We start from the raw sequence: 24579 nt of genomic DNA, 5'->3' as shown, positions 1-24579 counted from the left end.
ATAAAGATTTATATAATAAATATACTTTTAATAAGATATTTTAGAATGGCAATAAATTACATCAAATAAAATTTAAATATAATGATAATAATTTATAAATGTACTTTTAAATCTAAATTAATCTATAACAATTTATTTTTGGAAATTCGTATGTTAAAAGCACTTAACGAAAGAAAAATATGTTAATGTAATCGTTAATATTGAATCATTTAAAATAAAATTTAATTAATAATAAATATAAATATAAAAAGCTTTTATTTTAAAAATACAATTTAATTTAATTGTAATTACATAGCGCATTTTTTCCTACTAATAATTTAATAAAAAATATAATTTAAGCTGATTAATTTATTTAAAGTTTAAGGACTTTTAAGGTTTTAGTAATTGTCAAAAAAGTGTGAAAATTAATTTAAATGCTTAAATATATAATTAAATATTTATTTATTTAATATTAGTTTAATCTAATTTTTATTTAACGTGTTAACATTAATTTACCAAAAAAAGGACAAACATATTTTAATAGTTTAAGTAAATAATTAAAAGTTAAGTAATTTAAAATACTTATTGTTATATTTAGTAGCTTTAAAATTTAAGTTTAACACGTCTAGAGAAAAGAATTTTTATCTTCTAAGGTAAATCACCAAGCAAATACCATAAATTCTTCTATGGTATGCACACTTAATGTATTCTTTAATAAATACAGATTATAGTGGCTATAGTATACAATAATAAATATATTTGAGCAAATATTACATTTATATAATATGCATTTAAATATAAAACATTTGAACAAACGGTGTCCAACTTATGTTTATACATAAAAACTTAATCTTGGAAAACAGGATTTTCCATTGTTTTATATATAAAATTTTCAGTTATAAAGTAGTAAAAAGTTTGCTGTAATAAAGAGAAAAATTCAAAATTTATATATATTAACTAAATTTTTTAAATTCGTTGCATTATAGCCTTGTATAGACTATATATATTGCTAAATCTTTTTATATGTTAAGAGAAAAATTCTTAAATAATATCAATTATCGTTTTAAAAGTTGAATTATATTTACAAACATTTCATACATTAGACTAGAACTGTAATGTCATAAAATTTAATCAACAGCAGAAGAAAATGTTTTGAATATGTAATTACCGTATTGAAACATGCAAATTATAATGCAATTTATTTTTTAAATGTTTATTATTAATGTTATTTTGAACATAAAATTCGTATTTTATGGCATACAATTATGCAACAGAGAGAAATATATTTTATTATTAGGATAAGAATATCAGAATTATTTCTGTATTCAAGTTGCATTTAAGTATTTAACAAAGTTCTTGAAAAATAAGATGAATTCGTTAATAATTAAAGAATTATATAAAATTTTTTGACAAAATCTTCAAATAATTCTCATTTGATTTGAATAGTCTCCATTACTCTAACAATTTCTTTTACAATTGCTTTTATTCAGATAGACTTAATAGTTTCCCTAGAGTGATTCCAAAAGTCTTTATCCTAATCAAATGAGTAATAAAGTTCTAGAATAGTACAATTAAACAGATTACTTTCTTTAGTCTTTTATATAGAGACACTTAACAGCTAAAAAAAAAATACATTTTTAAAATCAGAATATATTTATAATACGTAAATTAAGTTCGATATTTCATCATTTTAAACGTAACTTTATTTTAAATTCTATATTTAATACGATATAAAACCTAAATTATATATTGTATAGATGAATCTTATTCAAACGTTCTTTATAAATTATTGTTATATGAAGACGTAGAAGTAAAAATATTAAATTTTTAGATTATAAACTACGTCATATATATATCGTTTACATAATTGAAGACCTTGGGGCAAGAACATTCAGATTCAATGTTAAATTTCTACAAACGTAAGACAGATATAATATCCAGATGCACAACCTTCAACTTCTCATTGACTGCCCTATCAACCTCTGATATCATTAATCACCTGTAATTTGCCCCCAAAATACAAAGTAAATTCAGAATTTTAGGGTGATTTTTTTCATAAACTTGAAAAAATGAGTTTACACATTCTTGCTCCAAGGTCTTCAATTATAAATATGATTTAAAGGATATTTATGGATATATTTTCAAAAATATTATTAACTCTCCCTTTTTTACTGGAACCATGAAGTATAACCACGTTAATTAACACAATGACCAAGATCATTTTCACTGTTCAAGTTTTCCATTTACTTGTTCAATTCTCTGATGCTCAGCTCCACATATTTTCAGAAAATTTCAAGGAGAATTAAAGAACATAAATTTAGCAGCTTTGGCAATGACTTAAATTTCCATTACATTTATCTGACCTATATTCTTTACCAGTAATAGCTTATTAATTGATTTTTCAAAGATTTTAGATCACTGAATTGTTATAAAAATAAAACCCACGATAGCATTATCAAATACAAAATATCACCCCATTGTTCTTCATATTAAAGTTTAATATATATTTTATATTTCTTGGATATAAAGCAAAATATATAAATTAATTATTTTTAAGTTTAATTTATCAATGAATAAATTAACTTATTTTTTCATTGGCGACATGCTTTAATGAAAATTTTATGTATAATACAAGGTATATTTTAATGTAATTTCAAAGTTTTTGATATAATTATTTGGATTATTTTAAGTTTTCATGAAATGCAAGAAATCTTTCTTTTAAAATTAACATAAACTGTAGACTAGAATGCAAGATTTATGTAGAGGAAAGCAGTGTTAGTTGGATAGACTAATTTACTTTTCAATTATATGTGAAATTGAATTAACAAGTAGATTATTCATTGCAAAGATGCGATTATAATTTTTATTATAACATCATATAATTCTTTTAAAATTTCATAAGAAAAATTAAAAATTAGAAATTTTTAAATTTATATCATACTCTAGAATTTGTTTAAGACGTAGCTTCTTTATTTACATTTACATATACATAGTAGATTTTTTTAATGTTTATTTTCGACAGTGAATTCATCCCTAAATTAAACAATTACCATTCCACTAGTCCATGCATATTAAAGATAATTAACCTATACATTAATTATATTAATCAAATTTATTTAGTTGATGTCGTAATTATTTCATTATTAATTTATATTCATATCTCAGTAAAAGAAAATTGTTTCAATTACAAGTCATGGATGTATTTCTTAATCTTATTAAAAATTTTTGTGGAAAATAATTAAATAATCATTAAAGATTTGAGTAATGTAATATTGTTACATTGTATCCTTAAACTGTCTCCTCTTAATTAAAAAAAATGTTCATTGCCATTTTAAATATAATGCAAAACATCAGTTATGTATAAGTAGAATATACAGTACATTAAACAATATTTGATAAGGTTGAAATGGCGAATTTGCAAGATAAAACTATGAAGAGTAAATAACTTATGGAAAGAGAAGTTTCAGATAAGCTACCGTATCTTTTATATGTACGAAGCAATCATTTTCTAAATAATTTTTAAAAATTTTTGTTGAATATCTGTACAACGTGTATGAAGCTTCTCGACTCTTGATTCTTCCTTCTTAATGCTTCAAACTCAAAATCCAGAGGCAATTTTTATGGTTTTTCCTTTGTTTTGTCAGTTTATTATCATTTTAAAAATGTTTATTGATGAATAAATGCATTTCATAATTTAAAAATGATTCTCACTTCCTATTTTACAGTTGTATATTAAGTTGCATTTAGATTTTATGTACGAAAGTAGTTATAAAATCAATGAAAAGTTGCAAAGTTGAAATGACACAAAAATTCAATATTATTTTATTATTTTATAAGATAAGAAATTTATTTTGAATTTAACAAATATTTGATACGACATTTTTATATTTTTTAAATCAGAATTCTATCAGTTTTTAATGAATCAAAATGAAATTTGTTCAATATATGCGGTAAGTATATATTAGTTTACTTGAATAAAATTTTTGTAATGTATTTCAACTTAAAACAATCAATAAAAGCAAAAATGTTAGTGTAGAAAAAGGTCTCAGGAGATATGATCCCATGGGACTGACTTTAATAGCAACACCCTTTTAGTGCCATCATTCGATCGACCGTTGCTATAGAAACAACTGATGTGATCCCCTCCTACTCGGCTGTCAGTCCAATCAACTGTTGCATGGTCCCATATACAATATGCTTGTTCAAACAAGAAGCAACTGAAATAAGTATGATATTGCAGTCAGGAACTCGTGTGCGTGAAGCGCGACGACTTTAACAAAGAAGTTTGTCCAGCGTTAAAAGTATATATATTTTAATATTTTTAATGCTAAAAATAAATAACTTAAAATAGAAAAAAAAATATTTAAATACAATATTGTTTATTTTTTTCGTGGGTTTTAAAAATAGATTTTTTTGGAAAATGTCCAAAGAACTCTGACTGAATTTTCATTGAAAAGTTTAACTTTTTATAGCTTGACGAGTATATTTTTGACATTAATATATTATTATTACTATATTTTCCAAGTTATTTTAACTTTTAAACTTAAAAGCAATACGGGAATAAATATATTAAAAACCTGTAGACTTCATAAAAAGGAAAATCTCTAATAGTGATCCATTTATTGATGGATGAAACGGCTCCTCTTTACATCCCGTTCATCCCAGGGGACAAGAAACAGACTGCAATATAAGGTTGTCATCAATCTGATTTACTCTCCACTCACTGTTCCTGCTACATTGGAAAGGCAACACCTGTAGCACATCAATTGAATTTATTTAACTAATAAATATGCCTTCGTTTCACTCGATGCTTTCGATATTTAAAGAGCTCGTTTCGTTTACAATGCTTATGTATTTAGATTTATCTTACATAATTTCTTGTAAAATATTCATATTCAAATATTTAATCAATTGTATAACTCTATTGATATCGCTTAATAAAAGAAAAAGCTAGTTATGACGTAAAAATATATATTTTTTACGGTAGAAGGGATAATAACTTTACCTTTATTCTTGTTTATATAAAATATCATAATATAATCTATTTACTTCATGTGTTGTTCATGTTGCTGAACTCATCAATAACTTATGTCAACAACGCAAAGTTAAGATTGTCCTGACAGTTAATTGCGTGTGTTGGCCATGTCCAATACAGAATGACGTCATGTAGCTTCCACGCAGAATTAATTGAAACATATTTTTATATTCTACATATTATTAATTGTGTAATTATGTGAAATCGCAAGAACTTCATCCATATTACAATATTAATGAAGTTCTTATGATATCCATTGAAAACAAAACAATCAATATGTTTTTTGTACTCTAATTCTTTATATAAACCCCTTTGATCTTTGCATGCAATGTTGAAAAATCGATAGTTGAAAGATAATAAAATCGAGCAGTAATGCGTGACACATGGATATTTATACCATAACTGCAAGCAATTACTGCGAACGTTATGAAACAATAGGCTTTAACTTCAATATTTTTATAAACAGGAAAGAGTTTGTGCAATTTATTCGACTGTGTTAAACATTTCCAATAAATTCAGTTTGATAGTCTTTATGGAATTTAGTTAATTGATTTCTTTATAGGATAACATTAGGCATGGATCAATATTCATTTTTCTCGACTTTCTCCAACCCTCGGTAGCCAAATCAATTTAATTCATAACAAAAGACTTTCCCACTTTCACGTAATGTTGCCAAAATTAGAAAATAACTGTAACGACTGAGATCATATTAAAACCATTCTACCTTAGACTCAATGAGATTAATAATAAACATTATAAAGACATTTTAACAAAATATATATGAAATTTCTGCTTTGTAAAGTTCTACAATAAATTAAACTATACGCAGTGAATAAAGTTAACTAATGTTAGTTATTTCAAAAGGGGAAAAGGTATTAAATTACGTAATAAAACTGTAAAAGTATTATAAAGATTTCATAAATATATCAGCTTCCAGGAGACTGTTACTTCCTTTAATATCAAATAAATTGTAATGATTATTTAAGGTAACCGCAATACTGAAATAATGACGATTATTCGTGTTTAACTATTGTACCGTGGATGATGGTAATCCTGTAAATCATCAAGAAGGATTTATCTCGTAAATCCCGAAACGGGGTTGTTTCAAAAGAGCATGCATGTTACTGTTACAATTTGATATACAGATTTCAGGGCTCTTCTTATCCGGGTTCTTGTGCCTCCCTACCAATCAGAAGATTGTGTTTGGGATATGTTATCTATCCACATCCCATACATTTCGTATCGATTGAAGAATGTGATACTCACTTTCGTGTGACGTTTGTCTTTTAGTCACCAAAAATTGATTTTTAGTATATTTACGAAATCGTTAAATTTTAGATCTTTAATGAAATGATTAATGTTTTTTTATATATATAAATATTAATAAAATAAACTTTATTTTGCTTTGTTTTCAAGATCTCAAGCCGATCAAGAATGAAAGGTTTAAGTTAAAAGTATCATGTCTGGCATTTTTGTGTTCGAGTTTATTCATTTTCTACCCATATCATGGTTAATATAATCAAACTTGCCTACATTAAATACTAATTAATCAAAAATATTTCATAGNTTACCAAAAAAAGGACAAACATATTTTAATAGTTTAAGTAAATAATTAAAAGTTAAGTAATTTAAAATACTTATTGTTATATTTAGTAGCTTTAAAATTTAAGTTTAACACGTCTAGAGAAAAGAATTTTTATCTTCTAAGGTAAATCACCAAGCAAATACCATAAATTCTTCTATGGTATGCACACTTAATGTATTCTTTAATAAATACAGATTATAGTGGCTATAGTATACAATAATAAATATATTTGAGCAAATATTACATTTATATAATATGCATTTAAATATAAAACATTTGAACAAACGGTGTCCAACTTATGTTTATACATAAAAACTTAATCTTGGAAAACAGGATTTTCCATTGTTTTATATATAAAATTTTTTTTTTGAAATTTGATGTATTCGAAGAAGAGATAACTGCAACAATCAAGATGCAGAATATTATGAGAAAACAGATTTCGAAGAGTGAGTTGCCAGTTGGAGAAAAAATGGAATTAAGAGAAATGCAAGGAAGATTGATTGTTGAAAATGGGAATGTTCAGAGTTATGGAAGTACAAATATTGCATTTGAGGCTGATCTTAGTCCTCAAACGCAACAGAGGATGACAATGGATATGGCAGCGGCTGATGACAAATCGGACTTTAAGCCAGAGAGTGAAGATACTAGAGAATCATGGGATAGTAAATTACAGTTTATTCTTGCCACCATCGGATATGCTGTCGGTTTGGGGAATGTCTGGCGTTTTCCATATTTGGCACAAAAGAATGGAGGTGGTAAGTATTGTTTGCCATTTTATTTCAATTTAAATGCTTAATAGAAAAAATTTCATTAATATAAATTTAATTTACTTTAATTAGGTGCTTTTCTTATTCCCTACTTTGTCATGTTGGCTATCGAAGGTGTTCCTGTCTTTTATTTGGAACTGGCTGTGGGTCAAAGATTGCGAAAGGGTGCCATCGGAGTTTGGAATTTGGTATCGTCATATACGGGGGGAATTGGATTAACCAGTGCCGTAGTCTCCTTCAATGTGGCATTGTATTACAATACCATCATTGCTTGGTGCATGTATTACTTCTTCCAGAGTTTTCAAAGCCCTTTACCATGGAACGAATGTCCTCGTGAATTTTTTCCGAATGGTTCTTCAATAATTGTTCCGGAATGTGAGGTAAAAATCCATTTATTTAAAGATGATTAACCGAAATCTATTTATTATTTAAATTTACAGTCATATTTATCAAATATAAATTTACAAAAAGGATATTTTGAAGTAAACTGAATTACAAAAACTTATTATTTTGAAAATTCTTTTTGTTGAGCACAATTGAAAGGCTAAGCGCAACAGTGATCTTACAGTACAATATCTCAATTTTAAATGATGAGATATAAAAAATAACGTACTGTACACTATAGTGCGATATTTCGCTTTTATACTTGTTTCTATTATTATTTAATCAGAACCCTAGTAATCTATTTAGAAATATTCTATTGCATTTAATATATAAAAGTATGGCAGTGTTAAATCAATTTCGACATCGGAGAAGGTTAGACCACTTGTACTCAGTCCTTCAGTTTTAAAATGATGATAATTATTATATAAAGTTTAACATATAGCATTAATTTTTATATCTGGACGTCTAAATTCGATTTCTTCTTAGCAATTTTCTCATGTTTTTGGTATAATAATCCGCATAAAACGTACTTTTAGTGTATTTTAAACGATTTTATAGTTGTAATTATATACAAAATTGACTATAAGTTTCGTTAATAAATATATGATTATGAACGAAGCTTATTGTTATTTTAAATTTAGTTTTATATGTTTATAAGTAACAATTATAATTAATTTTAATAGTTTATCTCGATAATTGTTAAGTTATCTAATAACATAAAAATTTATTAAGTGTATGCATTATTATGGTAGATAATTAAAGTAGCCACTAGTTATTTCCGATTAGTTTAATTATAGTTATAATAAATTTTGTCCGATATATCAATTTTAATTTAAATGCAATTATTTGATATAAAACAAATTAAATGAATAAATTTGCAAGAAGTTTCCATTTAAATTTAAATATTTATAAACAACTGAAAATATGAATGAAACGTCAGTCAAATATGATAATTATTTATTTAATTTTATAAATTATACGCAGTGTTAATTAGGAAATTAATATATATAAATTTAAAAAAAACACTTAGATTTAATAAATTTTCATATCGAATTCAATTTTAATAACTGCTTTTTATAAATTAGGTATAAACATTTATAATTATTAAAGCGTTTTTTCTTAAGATTCCAACATAATTTAATTTATTGGGAATTTAATAAATCACCGTTTTATATAAACAAGTTTTTATAAACGTTTTTTAAACGTTAATTCCCATTTATAATTAGAGATATGCCAAGGAGGTTATTTTTTAGTTTTTTGTTATTTTGGAATTTTTACTAACGTGAAAATTTAATTTATTTCACTTATTCAAACTATATATATTTTGGGTTTTCTTCAGAGTTCTACAGTTTGATAAAAGATATTTTTTAAATTTAAGCAAACACATAATTGCATAAGACTACCAACCATTTTTTATGCAATTGATTCTCTGTTTTACGCATTAATTACTATAAATAAATTTTTAATAATTAAAACAATAAATTGGAAAATGTTTTTCTGATAATTCAGCAATAATAATTACAACAATTTGGGATAGATTACAACAATTTACAACAATTTATTGAGAGATTACAAATGCATATGTTAGTAATTTGAGAAAATTGAAGAGTTTTTATAAATTTAATGAAAAATCTATTGTTTTTTAAATTAAAATTTAATTAAATCATGAAGTATTAAGAGATTATAAAGCCTTATTAATTATTCAGACATTGACAAATTTTAAATAAGTAGATTTATTGCTAATTACTATTATTAACTTTTACTCTTATCATAAAAATACAGAAAATAACGGTAATTATCATAAAATAAAAGTCATGAAGTGGCTAAAATAATTGTATTGTTTTTATATTATCATTTACTGGAGTAATAATAAATAAACTAAAATAACGATTTTTAAGGAGTATAAGAAAAATAATAAATAAAAAACTAAAAGTATATACAGTATACATTCTACCAATGAAAATAATTTCATAATAATTAAATAGTTTAATAGTTAGGGTGACGTTTATAAAAATTATTTAATGATTTATCTTGAGGAATTCAAATTATTATATAAGGTATGGGAAATTTAAATCATTATAAGGGATATATGTATAACTTTTGTAAGGGATAGCCATAATGAGCCCCCATCCACATATTATAAAAATCTATATTCGTATTCAAATTATTTGCAACTTGTACGAAATTATTTTTACTATTATTTGATTTTATCGAGTAAAGTACCGAGTGATCGTAATTAGAGTACTCTTACTCAACTCTGTCTGGTGAAATATTTAACAGTTTAAACTAAATTTGGTATAGTGACATTTCAGGACACGTGGAAGCTTTTTTCATTAAAAATAAATAAAATAAAATTAATACCAAAACTCAACAATACGGTACTTTGGATCTTAATATGTGTGGCTTTTATTTGTGAGGACACTTAAAAATTTTGCAATTTTGACAGCCTTGAAAGACAGTATCACACTGTGTGTAAGAATCATCATAGAGGATCAATTATAGTACCACATTGAGCAGTATCCTCTGCATAATAAAATGTTTGTTGCATGCATCGCCAAAAGTGCTACAGTGGTGAGTTTTGGTAATGATTTTTTTTTTTTTTTTATTTTTACGAAAATGTCTTACTCACATTCTGAAATGTCACCATACTGTATTTGGACTGCTAAATATTTCTCTACACAGTGTTGAACAGGGTTCTTTAATTACGATCACCTGGTAGTTGAGTAGGTTAAGCGAAAAGATTGCATATATCATATATTTTTATAATGTTTGGGGAAGAAGCAGTTGTATAATACGTAGACAAATTATTTTATAAAATAACTTTCTTTATTATAGGCTTGTAAGATTAAAAAAATTCAATAATACGTGTTTATCAATGATATAATGATACAATTTGACACCTCTTTATATAATTTAGTTACTACCCGACTGGCTTGAATTTAAAAACGTATAAAAAATATAACTTTTCTTCTATAGTAGTGAATGAAACAATCTTTTATAAATTCTTATTTTCTGTTATATAAGTCTATATACGTGAACTCTTGTACAGTACCTACGTTTTCATCCAGATATAAATAATAAAACAATAACAATAAAATATATAAAATTAAATAAGTTATAAACTACACGATTGTTAAATTAAATATAAGAACTATAAAGTAACTTTATTTCTTTTTAAATTAGTATCTGGTGCTAATAAACTTTTTAAACTCAAATTAATTATTTTTTTATTTTCATTTATACAGTAATTAATGCTTATAAATTTAGAGAAGTTTAAATTTTTAGTAATATTATTTCAATTTTTTATCCGTAAATGATCAATGCTTAGATAATTGTTTTATTAGAATATATAGAAACGAAGTACTTTTCAAACATTTTAAAATCCCTCATACAAAGTTCTATATTTAATAAATAAATTAAAAGTTAAAACTTAAAGGCATTTTCTACAATAATAATTGTAATTCCTTATTGTAGAAAAGTAAATTATATTTAAGTATAATCTGAGAAGAACAACAGGAAATTAATTAATTATAAATATATTGCCAATTTATAAAATATTATTCGTAAAGTAGACATTTATTTGATTACAATAGGTTAAATTATCTATTATATTGATTACATGAGTGATAATTTATATTTCCTAATTACATAAATGTTCTTCTTATGAAATGTGGATGACATTTCATGAGTTGATAAGATTAATTCTTATATTATACAGTATAATAACAAAGACGTGATAAAGTGTTTTAGCTATTTTATGTGTAAGATAAAAATAATTTATGCACTTTATTATATATAATATAATAAAGTGCATATTTATAAATCTTTATTTGATATATCTAAGAATAGTCTCCAGAAATGAATTGTTTTGTAGATTTGTTTATAAAAAAACATTGTAAATAAACTAATAAAAAAGGAATATATTTGTTTTATAAAGTATATCAACATTTTTAGAAATAATATTATTAAAATATACAGTCGAACCTCCAATAACTGTCCGTCAGTAGCCGTTATTTAGAGGCTTGACTGTATTATAATAATTTATAATAAAATATAGAAAGTTGAATGTATGAAAAGTTTTAAATATAATTTTACTATATTTAATTTTTATTACATATTTTAATTTAATAATCTTTAAACATCTGTAAATAGAGTTTTATCAAATTTTAATTTAACATAAGCACTAAAGTTTATGCTTAGTATGGCACGAAAGAATTTATCAAATAATATAATTTATATTAGTTCATACGATGAAAATGGCTAACTATTACAATTTTATTTTGCTTCATGTTATTAATTTAAAATTGTAAAACCTGTATAATAAAATAAAACAGAATAAAATTATAAAGAAATTTAATAAAATTGTATAAATAATAAAAATAAAGTTGAATAAATAAAAATTGAAATGTTATATATATCTACTCCAGTTCTTATGTCTGTACTATCATGTGAAAAATAAAGTTAAAATATATACAGTACAGGTACATACGATATATTAAAAATAAATATACAAACTTTTAAATTTAATATAATAAATACTCAAAATTGAATATATTTTATATTGTATTACATTGTAAACTATGTATTGTTATTTATTGTAATAATATTAAAAAATTTATGCATCTACAAACATGAAAAATTTATTTGCCTAGACCTCATTTAAATCTTATTTATGTTTTAATGTGTTTTTTTATGCACATTTTTCATAAATATTAGCGATATTAATATATTTTTTTGTTTTTCAACATGTTCTATTTATAGTATATTCATTACTTGTTACAATTTTATTACTTCGTTTTGATATAAATATTCATTACACGCATCAGAGAAATCAAAATTAAAAGAGATTGCAGTAAAATAGAAGACGTAAGCCATTTTTCATTATTTTATGAATCAAGTAGAAAAGACAATAAATCAATTTTAAAATTTCAAATGCATTATATATATTTTACTTGGATACATTTTAAATATTTAATATTTAAATTATTATTATTATTAAGAATTCATAATAAAATAAAAAATGGATGAATTAAAATAAAGAACGGTCATAAAAAAAATCAAAAGACTTTTAATAAGGTTGTCGTTTTTTTCAGTTAAAAAAATTAAAATCAATGACCCTGTTATAGATTTATTATTTTAGTATTCGAGTCAATTTAAAGACAAAAAAATCTCATTCAATTGAATTATTTCTATTTAATTATATTTCCTAATATAGAAATTATATTAGAAAGTATAATTAAATAGAAATAGTTTCTAATAAATCTTATATGTTTTCATTTTTTTATTATGTTTCATATATAATCTCAAGATTATAATAGCTATACATATTTCATTATATTATATTATAAAATCTATAAGTGTAGAAAGGGTTTAAATTGAATTTTTTAAAAAAATTAGCTCTGGAAAATACAATTTTATTAATAAAATGATAATACCTTAAGTGGAGCGTTACAGTTTCGTTGGACCAAGCAAATTTGAATTAGGATGTTCCACGTATAATGTTGACTTCAGTAATGTTTCTTCGAGGTAATTTTTTGGGGAAAATATTTTCTTATAAATGATTGGTTTGGGACGAATTATTTCTATTGTAAAAACTGCAATTGCTTGGAGTCCTCACTGTTAGTGGGGACTCCAAGCAATTGCTCTTTTTGCCCATAGGATAACTTTCTAATGCAGGCAATTTTTTGTCAAATGTAACAGGCAATATTAATAATTTATTTATAAATGAGCTATTCAACTTCGATATCTATTAGATTATATGTCATATCATTAGCTTTTTCTTGTATATATATCAACGAACTGTTTAACTTCTTTGCCGATTGTTTGCAATATTCATCTCAATTTTTCCTTATTTTTACTGTTCGATATAAAGGTAAAAATATTTTAATGGTTTTTCATTGTTTGTATATTTATAGGACAAATAAACTATAATTACGGGTTATTTTTATTGCTTATATTTGCGTGACTATTCACGATTTGAATTTTTATACACGTGTAGAATTTTATTTTTCATTAGTTCTGTTACAGGTTACCTTATTCTAATATTTAAACTGGAAATAATATTCTTGATGAAATTCTAAAGCATTATTTAAAATAATGTAAATATTATTGTATTGAACTTACATACTTCTTTAAAATGCAAATTTATTTATATTTACATTAATTTGAAAATCATTTAATCATATAATTTAAAATTAATTAGCTTAGTTTTCTATTTTGTTTTGTTCCCATTATTTCCCATTATTTCAATAAATTTAATTGTTATTTTGTCTACATTAATATTTTTCGATTGACAAAGTAAAAAATTTGTCAATAATTTTATTTTCACGAAAGGAAAATAGTATTTTTAAAATGTATTTTTAGAGAATAAAATTTACAGAATTCAATTAGGAAAGTTTCCAAATGACGTCGACATTTTTCACTTCAAATTTATCAAAAATTTATAGAAAACAATAAAGTGAATAAAATAAGAAAAACACAGCATTTATTACGTTACTGTAATTTGATAGGTTACTGTTATGCTCTACTTTCAGCTAAAATTAGAGAGTGTTTCAATCGATAACTTTTCCATACATAATCTTTCTACATAATATTATTATTTATTCTAGGTTAGGAAGAAGAATTAAACATTTATAATTAAATTTAAACTTTTTAAAACATCTTTATAAGCTTACAACAGTAATACAATACATATTTTTCGAGTGTATATTTATTTTACTTGTATAAAAATGCTGTTTAACTTATATACAGTAAAGCATTTTATATAAATATAAATCAATTTTATAGTTTTACAGTATAATAATGCCGAAATAAATTTATTTTTTGTCTGTTTATTCGTCTAAATCATAAGGAGGAAAAATATTTATTATAATAAAGCAAAGACTTCGTGCTAATAACTATAAATATATTAATTTTTATATTTTATAATTATTAGAACGAGTAAAATTCACATTTAAAAATCGCATGTTTAAAAAATAAGAATATTAATTTAATTCAGTTTTATAATTTATTTATTTTCTACTAATTTTTCGCGAAAAATTACTTTTCCATTATATGTAATATATATTAAGGATTTATAATATAAGCTTAAAAAATAAAATGTTGTATTTGGTTAACGTAAAGGTTTTGAATACTTTCTTAAAAAAATTAAAGTTATAAATTAAATTTTCAATTATTTATTACATAATTGTTAAATTATATAATAATTTTAATTTATTAAATGGGAAGTTTGGAATTATTTTCGAATGTAACAAAAAGTAAAAATTTATTTTATTTCTTTGTCTTCTTCTTTCATTCTAACAATTTAAAATTTAAAAAATAAACAAAGGAATTTAAACATTTTAAAATGAAATTGTCATTTCAATATTTAATTTTCCAAGAAATTTCGAATTGTGAGAAATATTTGTAGGATATATGTATATCAAGTTTAAAGAACTAAATAAAGCAGATTTTTAAAGATTAATATGAATTTTTCCTGCAAAAGAATTTATTAACATTACTTGGAAATCGAATTTCTATTGATTGTGAACATTTTTTAATATCAAGTTATATATTTATCTAATTTCACACAACTTAAATAACGGAATAAGAAATATATTTAAATTTTGTTAAATAAATTCATTCTGAAACGTTTATGCTTATATTTTTTGGAATATTTCAATTTATTTAAAAATATTTTAAATATTTCTTCACTTTATTATTTAATTATGTATCCTATATTTTGAACATTGCTTATAAGTTTATATTGAACATTATTTAAACATATATATTGAATATTACGGTATTAAGAGAAGTGCTCATAAATTAATGTAAAATGTAATAAGAAAATATTTAAAAAATTTAAGTTATAAATCTGTTTTCATATAAATTAAATTTATTGAGTAATATATAATAAAACCTGTCCAAAACGGAATTTTAATAAAACGAAAACCTGCCAAACAAGGAAAAAATATTGGCTATCGTGCGAGTCCGGTTTACACAGGTTTCACTATAATTTTATATTTATATTTGAAAAGATGTTTATCAATATTTAGAAAATAAATTAAGCTTATAGTAAAGAATTTAATTTTGATGTATAAATGTTATGATTAGTGATATCTTAATTATATTTTATATAATTTATTCTAAAATATTTATAGCTGTTACAACGTAAAGGTTCAACGTAATAAACATTAAAGCGAAATCGTGAAGCGTTGTTAATATTTATTTCTAAGATCTAGAAATCTTATTTTTAGATATAATAAAACCCGTGTAAACCGGAATCTCGCGGTATTGAATATTGGCAAGTTTCCGTTTTGAACAGGTTCTTTATTAACATAGAAAATCGAAGAATTTTTTCCGTTTAGGCAGGTTTTCTCTTTTATTCAGGTTCCGTTTTGAACAGGTTTTACTGTATTATTATTTATAAAATACACTTTAAAACTTATATAATATAAAATAAATTAAATGTTTAATATTTGAAATTGTTTTCGGTTCGATACGCTTCTAAATATCATTATTAAATGTAAAACAGAATGTCAAGAGCGATAACAATTGATAAATGTTAAAAGAAATTGAAGTTTATTGAAAAACATTAGCTTGATAATTGAATATTATTCAATTAAGACAATATTTAATGTTTTTAGTGACAATTTCTGAACAAGATTTAATTGATTCTTTCTCAATTAATACTTATAAATGTATAATTACCGCTGTTTATTACAATTCTTTCATTTCATTACAGTTCAGGCAACTTACTTGCATTGACATGCAAGTAAATTAATTATACAAAAATACTTGTAAGGTTGCAGTAAAAGTTTGATTTATTTGTTTCGATAGATAATTTTCTAAAAATATACAGAAAAAAGTAATTTTTCGATACATTCAAATGGTAATAGTTTATCCAGAATATTTCTTATTTAATTAAAATTACAATCGAAAATAATTAATACAAAAAGTTACCCAACGACTGTGTTTCGGAGGGGAGTGAGACAATCACGTGACAGACAATGTCAATGTCACATAGGTTTAATGGAAGCAGAAGGGAACATGACGCCCTAACCAAAGAAGGAGTCAATAAATAGGGAGAGAGCCGACGACACAAAAATGAATCTTTCAATTTAAGCTTCAGAACTGCGCCTTTTTTGATAACTAAATTACTTTTTTTGAGTTTGTATTTGAAATTTAACTCAATAAATTTGTATAATTGTATAAATCAATTAGATCCAATAAAAATATTTTATTCAATACATTTTATTCGATTCAAGTGCAAGAATATATACTAATACAGTAAAACCTGCCTAAACGGAAAACAATATTCGTATTCGGTACTGTGCGAGTCCAGTTTACACAAGTTTTATCATAATTATTCTTTAAATATAGTCTATATCTGTATTTATTTCTATTATATAGGTCTATATATGAGAAATTTTTATTAAATAATCTTATCAGAATTTTAACAAAATTATTGATTTATATTTAATAAATTAATAGCTTGTGTTAGTAAAGTTACTCTGGAGTACAATGGAGTTATGAATGAAATCTTGTATGACAAGATGAATTAGATTGTGCATAAAATTAATTTACACATTTACTGATACCTAAATATTTTTGGTGATTAACTAAATGATTAAAACAGAATAATCATTACAATTTAAATATTTTAGTAAAATTTTATCGTATTTTATAAACTTAATAAATTCATTTTAATCGTCCATTGTCAACAATGGATTTTGGCAAATTATTACCAGATTAATTTAGATTACAACGACATGAAATTGCTAATAATCTAGTTAGATTTTTATGTAATTAATAATTTACTAAATTAATTTAATTAACGTTTAACTGAATGACCACTTATCTGTCTAAATTAAGTATAATAAAAGTATTTTCTCAAATACTTGTATATTAAGAAGAGTTTTTTTAAATCAAATCCAGTATAGTTCGATAAAATAAACTGTTAAATGTAAATTATTTTTCTGATATAAATATTAAGGTATAGATGTTTCTCTATGATAAATTATTGACATTTATAAAAAAAAATTTTGTTTTAAATATTTTCATTAAAAGAGAATTATAGATTATAATTATATCAGTCTTTTAAGTAATTTTTAAACATACAAAAATATTTATTAAATCTAATTAAGCATCATTTAAATAATATTTAATTAATCATTAATCTGATTTTTATGGCATAATTTTGTTTTTAAAAAGTTCTTTATTTTAAATTTAATGGGTAATTATATAATATTTTGTTGATATATTATATATTTATGTACTGTACAGTACAGTACAATAATAGTCGTGGGCAAGTTTTTAATTTTGTAATAAAATATTCGAAATAAAATTATATTTTTTATTATACTTAAAAGCTCTATTGAGTTTAAATTTTTAAATTTAATATAATCTTTTAGATAGATTCAGTGTTGGACTTAGACTTGGTGTGGTCTAATCTAGAACAAATTACACACCCCTCCCCTCTACCAAAAAAATGACACCTGTAAAACTGTAAGGCCCTAATCAGTAGAGTATAATAGACTTATAAGGCGAGGTTTAAGCTGTTGTTTGTTTAGCTTATGTGTAAATCTGGCCCTGGATAAACTTTTACTTTTTTTTATTATAACTTAAAGATAAACTAGGTTATGTGATGGAACTTATCAACGTTTATTCCTCGATGGAAATTAAATTATTGAACAAAGAAAGAAATATTTAAACTTTCATAATATAAAAATTAACACTAAAACGTAAGATAATTATAATTAAGTTATAATAATTCATAATTTATTTAGTAAGTTTAAATAAAACTTAATATTACATTGAATAAATATAAAAAAAGCTCTTACATTAATAGAGATAAATCTATATGTAAAAAAATAGAATGTCAGTCTGTTCCTACTGTATACACTTCTAAACCCTTTAACTGATCTGCGCCTAAATTTTCTTACATATTCTTTAAGATCATGTGTGATCATGTGGGCTACAATAAAACCTCGATACCCCATCCCTTCCTTGATTTCATCCCCCTATTAACTCCTAAACCCTTTAGCCGATCTCTACTAATTCTTTACAGTTACTATCCAGGACCCTGCGAAAAATACAGGTTACCATAAAACTTCAATACCCCACTTTCTTCCTCGATACCCCAGATAAATTAAGATATATCACAATAAAATACAAATCAATATTAATTTTGAAACAGTTTTCAAAATAATAAATTANTATAATAGCTATACATATTTCATTATATTATATTATAAAATCTATAAGTGTAGAAAGGGTTTAAATTGAATTTTTTAAAAAAATTAGCTCTGGAAAATACAATTTTATTAATAAAATGATAATACCTTAAGTGGAGCGTTACAGTTTCGTTGGACCAAGCAAATTTGAATTAGGATGTTCCACGTATAATGTTGACTTCAGTAATGTTTCTTCGAGGTAATTTTTTGGGGAAAATATTTTCTTATAAATGATTGGTTTGGGACGAATTATTTCTATTGTAAAAACTGCAATTGCTTGGAGTCCTCACTGTTAGTGGGGACTCCAAGCAATTGCTCTTTTTGCCCATAGGATAACTTTCTAATGCAGGCAATTTTTTGTCAAATGTAACAGGCAATATTAATAATTTATTTATAAATGAGCTATTCAACTTCGATATCTATTAGATTATATGTCATATCATTAGCTTTTTCTTGTATATATATCAACGAACTGTTTAACTTCTTTGCCGATTGTTTGCAATATTCATCTCAATTTTTCCTTATTTTTACTGTTCGATATAAAGGTAAAAATATTTTAATGGTTTTTCATTGTTTGTATATTTATAGGACAAATAAACTATAATTACGGGTTATTTTTATTGCTTATATTTGCGTGACTATTCACGATTTGAATTTTTATACACGTGTAGAATTTTATTTTTCATTAGTTCTGTTACAGGTTACCTTATTCTAATATTTAAACTGGAAATAATATTCTTGATGAAATTCTAAAGCATTATTTAAAATAATGTAAATATTATTGTATTGAACTTACATACTTCTTTAAAATGCAAATTTATTTATATTTACATTAATTTGAAAATCATTTAATCATATAATTTAAAATTAATTAGCTTAGTTTTCTATTTTGTTTTGTTCCCATTATTTCCCATTATTTCAATAAATTTAATTGTTATTTTGTCTACATTAATATTTTTCGATTGACAAAGTAAAAAATTTGTCAATAATTTTATTTTCACGAAAGGAAAATAGTATTTTTAAAATGTATTTTTAGAGAATAAAATTTACAGAATTCAATTAGGAAAGTTTCCAAATGACGTCGACATTTTTCACTTCAAATTTATCAAAAATTTATAGAAAACAATAAAGTGAATAAAATAAGAAAAACACAGCATTTATTACGTTACTGTAATTTGATAGGTTACTGTTATGCTCTACTTTCAGCTAAAATTAGAGAGTGTTTCAATCGATAACTTTTCCATACATAATCTTTCTACATAATATTATTATTTATTCTAGGTTAGGAAGAAGAATTAAACATTTATAATTAAATTTAAACTTTTTAAAACATCTTTATAAGCTTACAACAGTAATACAATACATATTTTTCGAGTGTATATTTATTTTACTTGTATAAAAATGCTGTTTAACTTATATACAGTAAAGCATTTTATATAAATATAAATCAATTTTATAGTTTTACAGTATAATAATGCCGAAATAAATTTATTTTTTGTCTGTTTATTCGTCTAAATCATAAGGAGGAAAAATATTTATTATAATAAAGCAAAGACTTCGTGCTAATAACTATAAATATATTAATTTTTATATTTTATAATTATTAGAACGAGTAAAATTCACATTTAAAAATCGCATGTTTAAAAAATAAGAATATTAATTTAATTCAGTTTTATAATTTATTTATTTTCTACTAATTTTTCGCGAAAAATTACTTTTCCATTATATGTAATATATATTAAGGATTTATAATATAAGCTTAAAAAATAAAATGTTGTATTTGGTTAACGTAAAGGTTTTGAATACTTTCTTAAAAAAATTAAAGTTATAAATTAAATTTTCAATTATTTATTACATAATTGTTAAATTATATAATAATTTTAATTTATTAAATGGGAAGTTTGGAATTATTTTCGAATGTAACAAAAAGTAAAAATTTATTTTATTTCTTTGTCTTCTTCTTTCATTCTAACAATTTAAAATTTAAAAAATAAACAAAGGAATTTAAACATTTTAAAATGAAATTGTCATTTCAATATTTAATTTTCCAAGAAATTTCGAATTGTGAGAAATATTTGTAGGATATATGTATATCAAGTTTAAAGAACTAAATAAAGCAGATTTTTAAAGATTAATATGAATTTTTCCTGCAAAAGAATTTATTAACATTACTTGGAAATCGAATTTCTATTGATTGTGAACATTTTTTAATATCAAGTTATATATTTATCTAATTTCACACAACTTAAATAACGGAATAAGAAATATATTTAAATTTTGTTAAATAAATTCATTCTGAAACGTTTATGCTTATATTTTTTGGAATATTTCAATTTATTTAAAAATATTTTAAATATTTCTTCACTTTATTATTTAATTATGTATCCTATATTTTGAACATTGCTTATAAGTTTATATTGAACATTATTTAAACATATATATTGAATATTACGGTATTAAGAGAAGTGCTCATAAATTAATGTAAAATGTAATAAGAAAATATTTAAAAAATTTAAGTTATAAATCTGTTTTCATATAAATTAAATTTATTGAGTAATATATAATAAAACCTGTCCAAAACGGAATTTTAATAAAACGAAAACCTGCCAAACAAGGAAAAAATATTGGCTATCGTGCGAGTCCGGTTTACACAGGTTTCACTATAATTTTATATTTATATTTGAAAAGATGTTTATCAATATTTAGAAAATAAATTAAGCTTATAGTAAAGAATTTAATTTTGATGTATAAATGTTATGATTAGTGATATCTTAATTATATTTTATATAATTTATTCTAAAATATTTATAGCTGTTACAACGTAAAGGTTCAACGTAATAAACATTAAAGCGAAATCGTGAAGCGTTGTTAATATTTATTTCTAAGATCTAGAAATCTTATTTTTAGATATAATAAAACCCGTGTAAACCGGAATCTCGCGGTATTGAATATTGGCAAGTTTCCGTTTTGAACAGGTTCTTTATTAACATAGAAAATCGAAGAATTTTTTCCGTTTAGGCAGGTTTTCTCTTTTATTCAGGTTCCGTTTTGAACAGGTTTTACTGTATTATTATTTATAAAATACACTTTAAAACTTATATAATATAAAATAAATTAAATGTTTAATATTTGAAATTGTTTTCGGTTCGATACGCTTCTAAATATCATTATTAAATGTAAAACAGAATGTCAAGAGCGATAACAATTGATAAATGTTAAAAGAAATTGAAGTTTATTGAAAAACATTAGCTTGATAATTGAATATTATTCAATTAAGACAATATTTAATGTTTTTAGTGACAATTTCTGAACAAGATTTAATTGATTCTTTCTCAATTAATACTTATAAATGTATAATTACCGCTGTTTATTACAATTCTTTCATTTCATTACAGTTCAGGCAACTTACTTGCATTGACATGCAAGTAAATTAATTATACAAAAATACTTGTAAGGTTGCAGTAAAAGTTTGATTTATTTGTTTCGATAGATAATTTTCTAAAAATATACAGAAAAAAGTAATTTTTCGATACATTCAAATGGTAAAAGTTTATCCAGAATATTTCTTATTTAATTAAAATTACAATCGAAAATAATTAATACAAAAAGTTACCCAACGACTGTGTTTCGGAGGGGAGTGAGACAATCACGTGACAGACAATGTCAATGTCACATAGGTTTAATGGAAGCAGAAGGGAACATGACGCCCTAACCAAAGAAGGAGTCAATAAATAGGGAGAGAGCCGACGACACAAAAATGAATCTTTCAATTTAAGCTTCAGAACTGCGCCTTTTTTGATAACTAAATTACTTTTTTTGAGTTTGTATTTGAAATTTAACTCAATAAATTTGTATAATTGTATAAATCAATTAGATCCAATAAAAATATTTTATTCAATACATTTTATTCGATTCAAGTGCAAGAATATATACTAATACAGTAAAACCTGCCTAAACGGAAAACAATATTCGTATTCGGTACTGTGCGAGTCCAGTTTACACAAGTTTTATCATAATTATTCTTTAAATATAGTCTATATCTGTATTTATTTCTATTATATAGGTCTATATATGAGAAATTTTTATTAAATAATCTTATCAGAATTTTAACAAAATTATTGATTTATATTTAATAAATTAATAGCTTGTGTTAGTAAAGTTACTCTGGAGTACAATGGAGTTATGAATGAAATCTTGTATGACAAGATGAATTAGATTGTGCATAAAATTAATTTACACATTTACTGATACCTAAATATTTTTGGTGATTAACTAAATGATTAAAACAGAATAATCATTACAATTTAAATATTTTAGTAAAATTTTATCGTATTTTATAAACTTAATAAATTCATTTTAATCGTCCATTGTCAACAATGGATTTTGGCAAATTATTACCAGATTAATTTAGATTACAACGACATGAAATTGCTAATAATCTAGTTAGATTTTTATGTAATTAATAATTTACTAAATTAATTTAATTAACGTTTAACTGAATGACCACTTATCTGTCTAAATTAAGTATAATAAAAGTATTTTCTCAAATACTTGTATATTAAGAAGAGTTTTTTTAAATCAAATCCAGTATAGTTCGATAAAATAAACTGTTAAATGTAAATTATTTTTCTGATATAAATATTAAGGTATAGATGTTTCTCTATGATAAATTATTGACATTTATAAAAAAAAATTTTGTTTTAAATATTTTCATTAAAAGAGAATTATAGATTATAATTATATCAGTCTTTTAAGTAATTTTTAAACATACAAAAATATTTATTAAATCTAATTAAGCATCATTTAAATAATATTTAATTAATCATTAATCTGATTTTTATGGCATAATTTTGTTTTTAAAAAGTTCTTTATTTTAAATTTAATGGGTAATTATATAATATTTTGTTGATATATTATATATTTATGTACTGTACAGTACAGTACAATAATAGTCGTGGGCAAGTTTTTAATTTTGTAATGAAATATTCGAAATAAAATTATATTTTTTATTATACTTAAAAGCTCTATTGAGTTTAAATTTTTAAATTTAATATAATCTTTTAGATAGATTCAGTGTTGGACTTAGACTTGGTGTGGTCTAATCTAGAACAAATTACACACCCCTCCCCTCTACCAAAAAAATGACACCTGTAAAACTGTAAGGCCCTAATCAGTAGAGTATAATAGACTTATAAGGCGAGGTTTAAGCTGTTGTTTGTTTAGCTTATGTGTAAATCTGGCCCTGGATAAACTTTTACTTTTTTTTATTATAACTTAAAGATAAACTAGGTTATGTGATGGAACTTATCAACGTTTATTCCTCGATGGAAATTAAATTATTGAACAAAGAAAGAAATATTTAAACTTTCATAATATAAAAATTAACACTAAAACGTAAGATAATTATAATTAAGTTATAATAATTCATAATTTATTTAGTAAGTTTAAATAAAACTTAATATTACATTGAATAAATATAAAAAAAGCTCTTACATTAATAGAGATAAATCTATATGTAAAAAAATAGAATGTCAGTCTGTTCCTACTGTATACACTTCTAAACCCTTTAACTGATCTGCGCCTAAATTTTCTTACATATTCTTTAAGATCATGTGT

At 23.2% G+C, this 24579-nt stretch overlaps 1 protein-coding gene across 1 annotated transcript in view; it reads left to right on the top strand.

Annotated features, from left to right (window-relative positions):
- Positions 1-24579, top strand: part of LOC111629287 (sodium-dependent neutral amino acid transporter B(0)AT3-like) — a 51586-nt gene that overhangs the window by 3926 nt on the left and 23081 nt on the right. The window contains exons 2-4 of the mRNA XM_023373173.1: positions 6431-6578; positions 6987-7354; positions 7439-7746. Of these exons, the coding sequence (XP_023228941.1) occupies positions 7012-7354; positions 7439-7746 (651 nt within the window). The 5' untranslated portion in view covers positions 6431-6578; positions 6987-7011. The remainder of the gene's footprint in view (positions 1-6430; positions 6579-6986; positions 7355-7438; positions 7747-24579) is intronic.

The sequence above is a fragment of the Centruroides sculpturatus genome, unplaced genomic scaffold (genome assembly GCF_000671375.1).
Source record: "Centruroides sculpturatus isolate CEXI.00-Female unplaced genomic scaffold, Cexi_2.0 scaffold516, whole genome shotgun sequence".
In the NCBI taxonomy this organism is placed as follows: domain Eukaryota; kingdom Metazoa; phylum Arthropoda; class Arachnida; order Scorpiones; family Buthidae; genus Centruroides; species Centruroides sculpturatus.
Note: the sequence above shows the minus strand (reverse complement) of the source record. Positions and strands in the feature narration are given on the sequence as shown.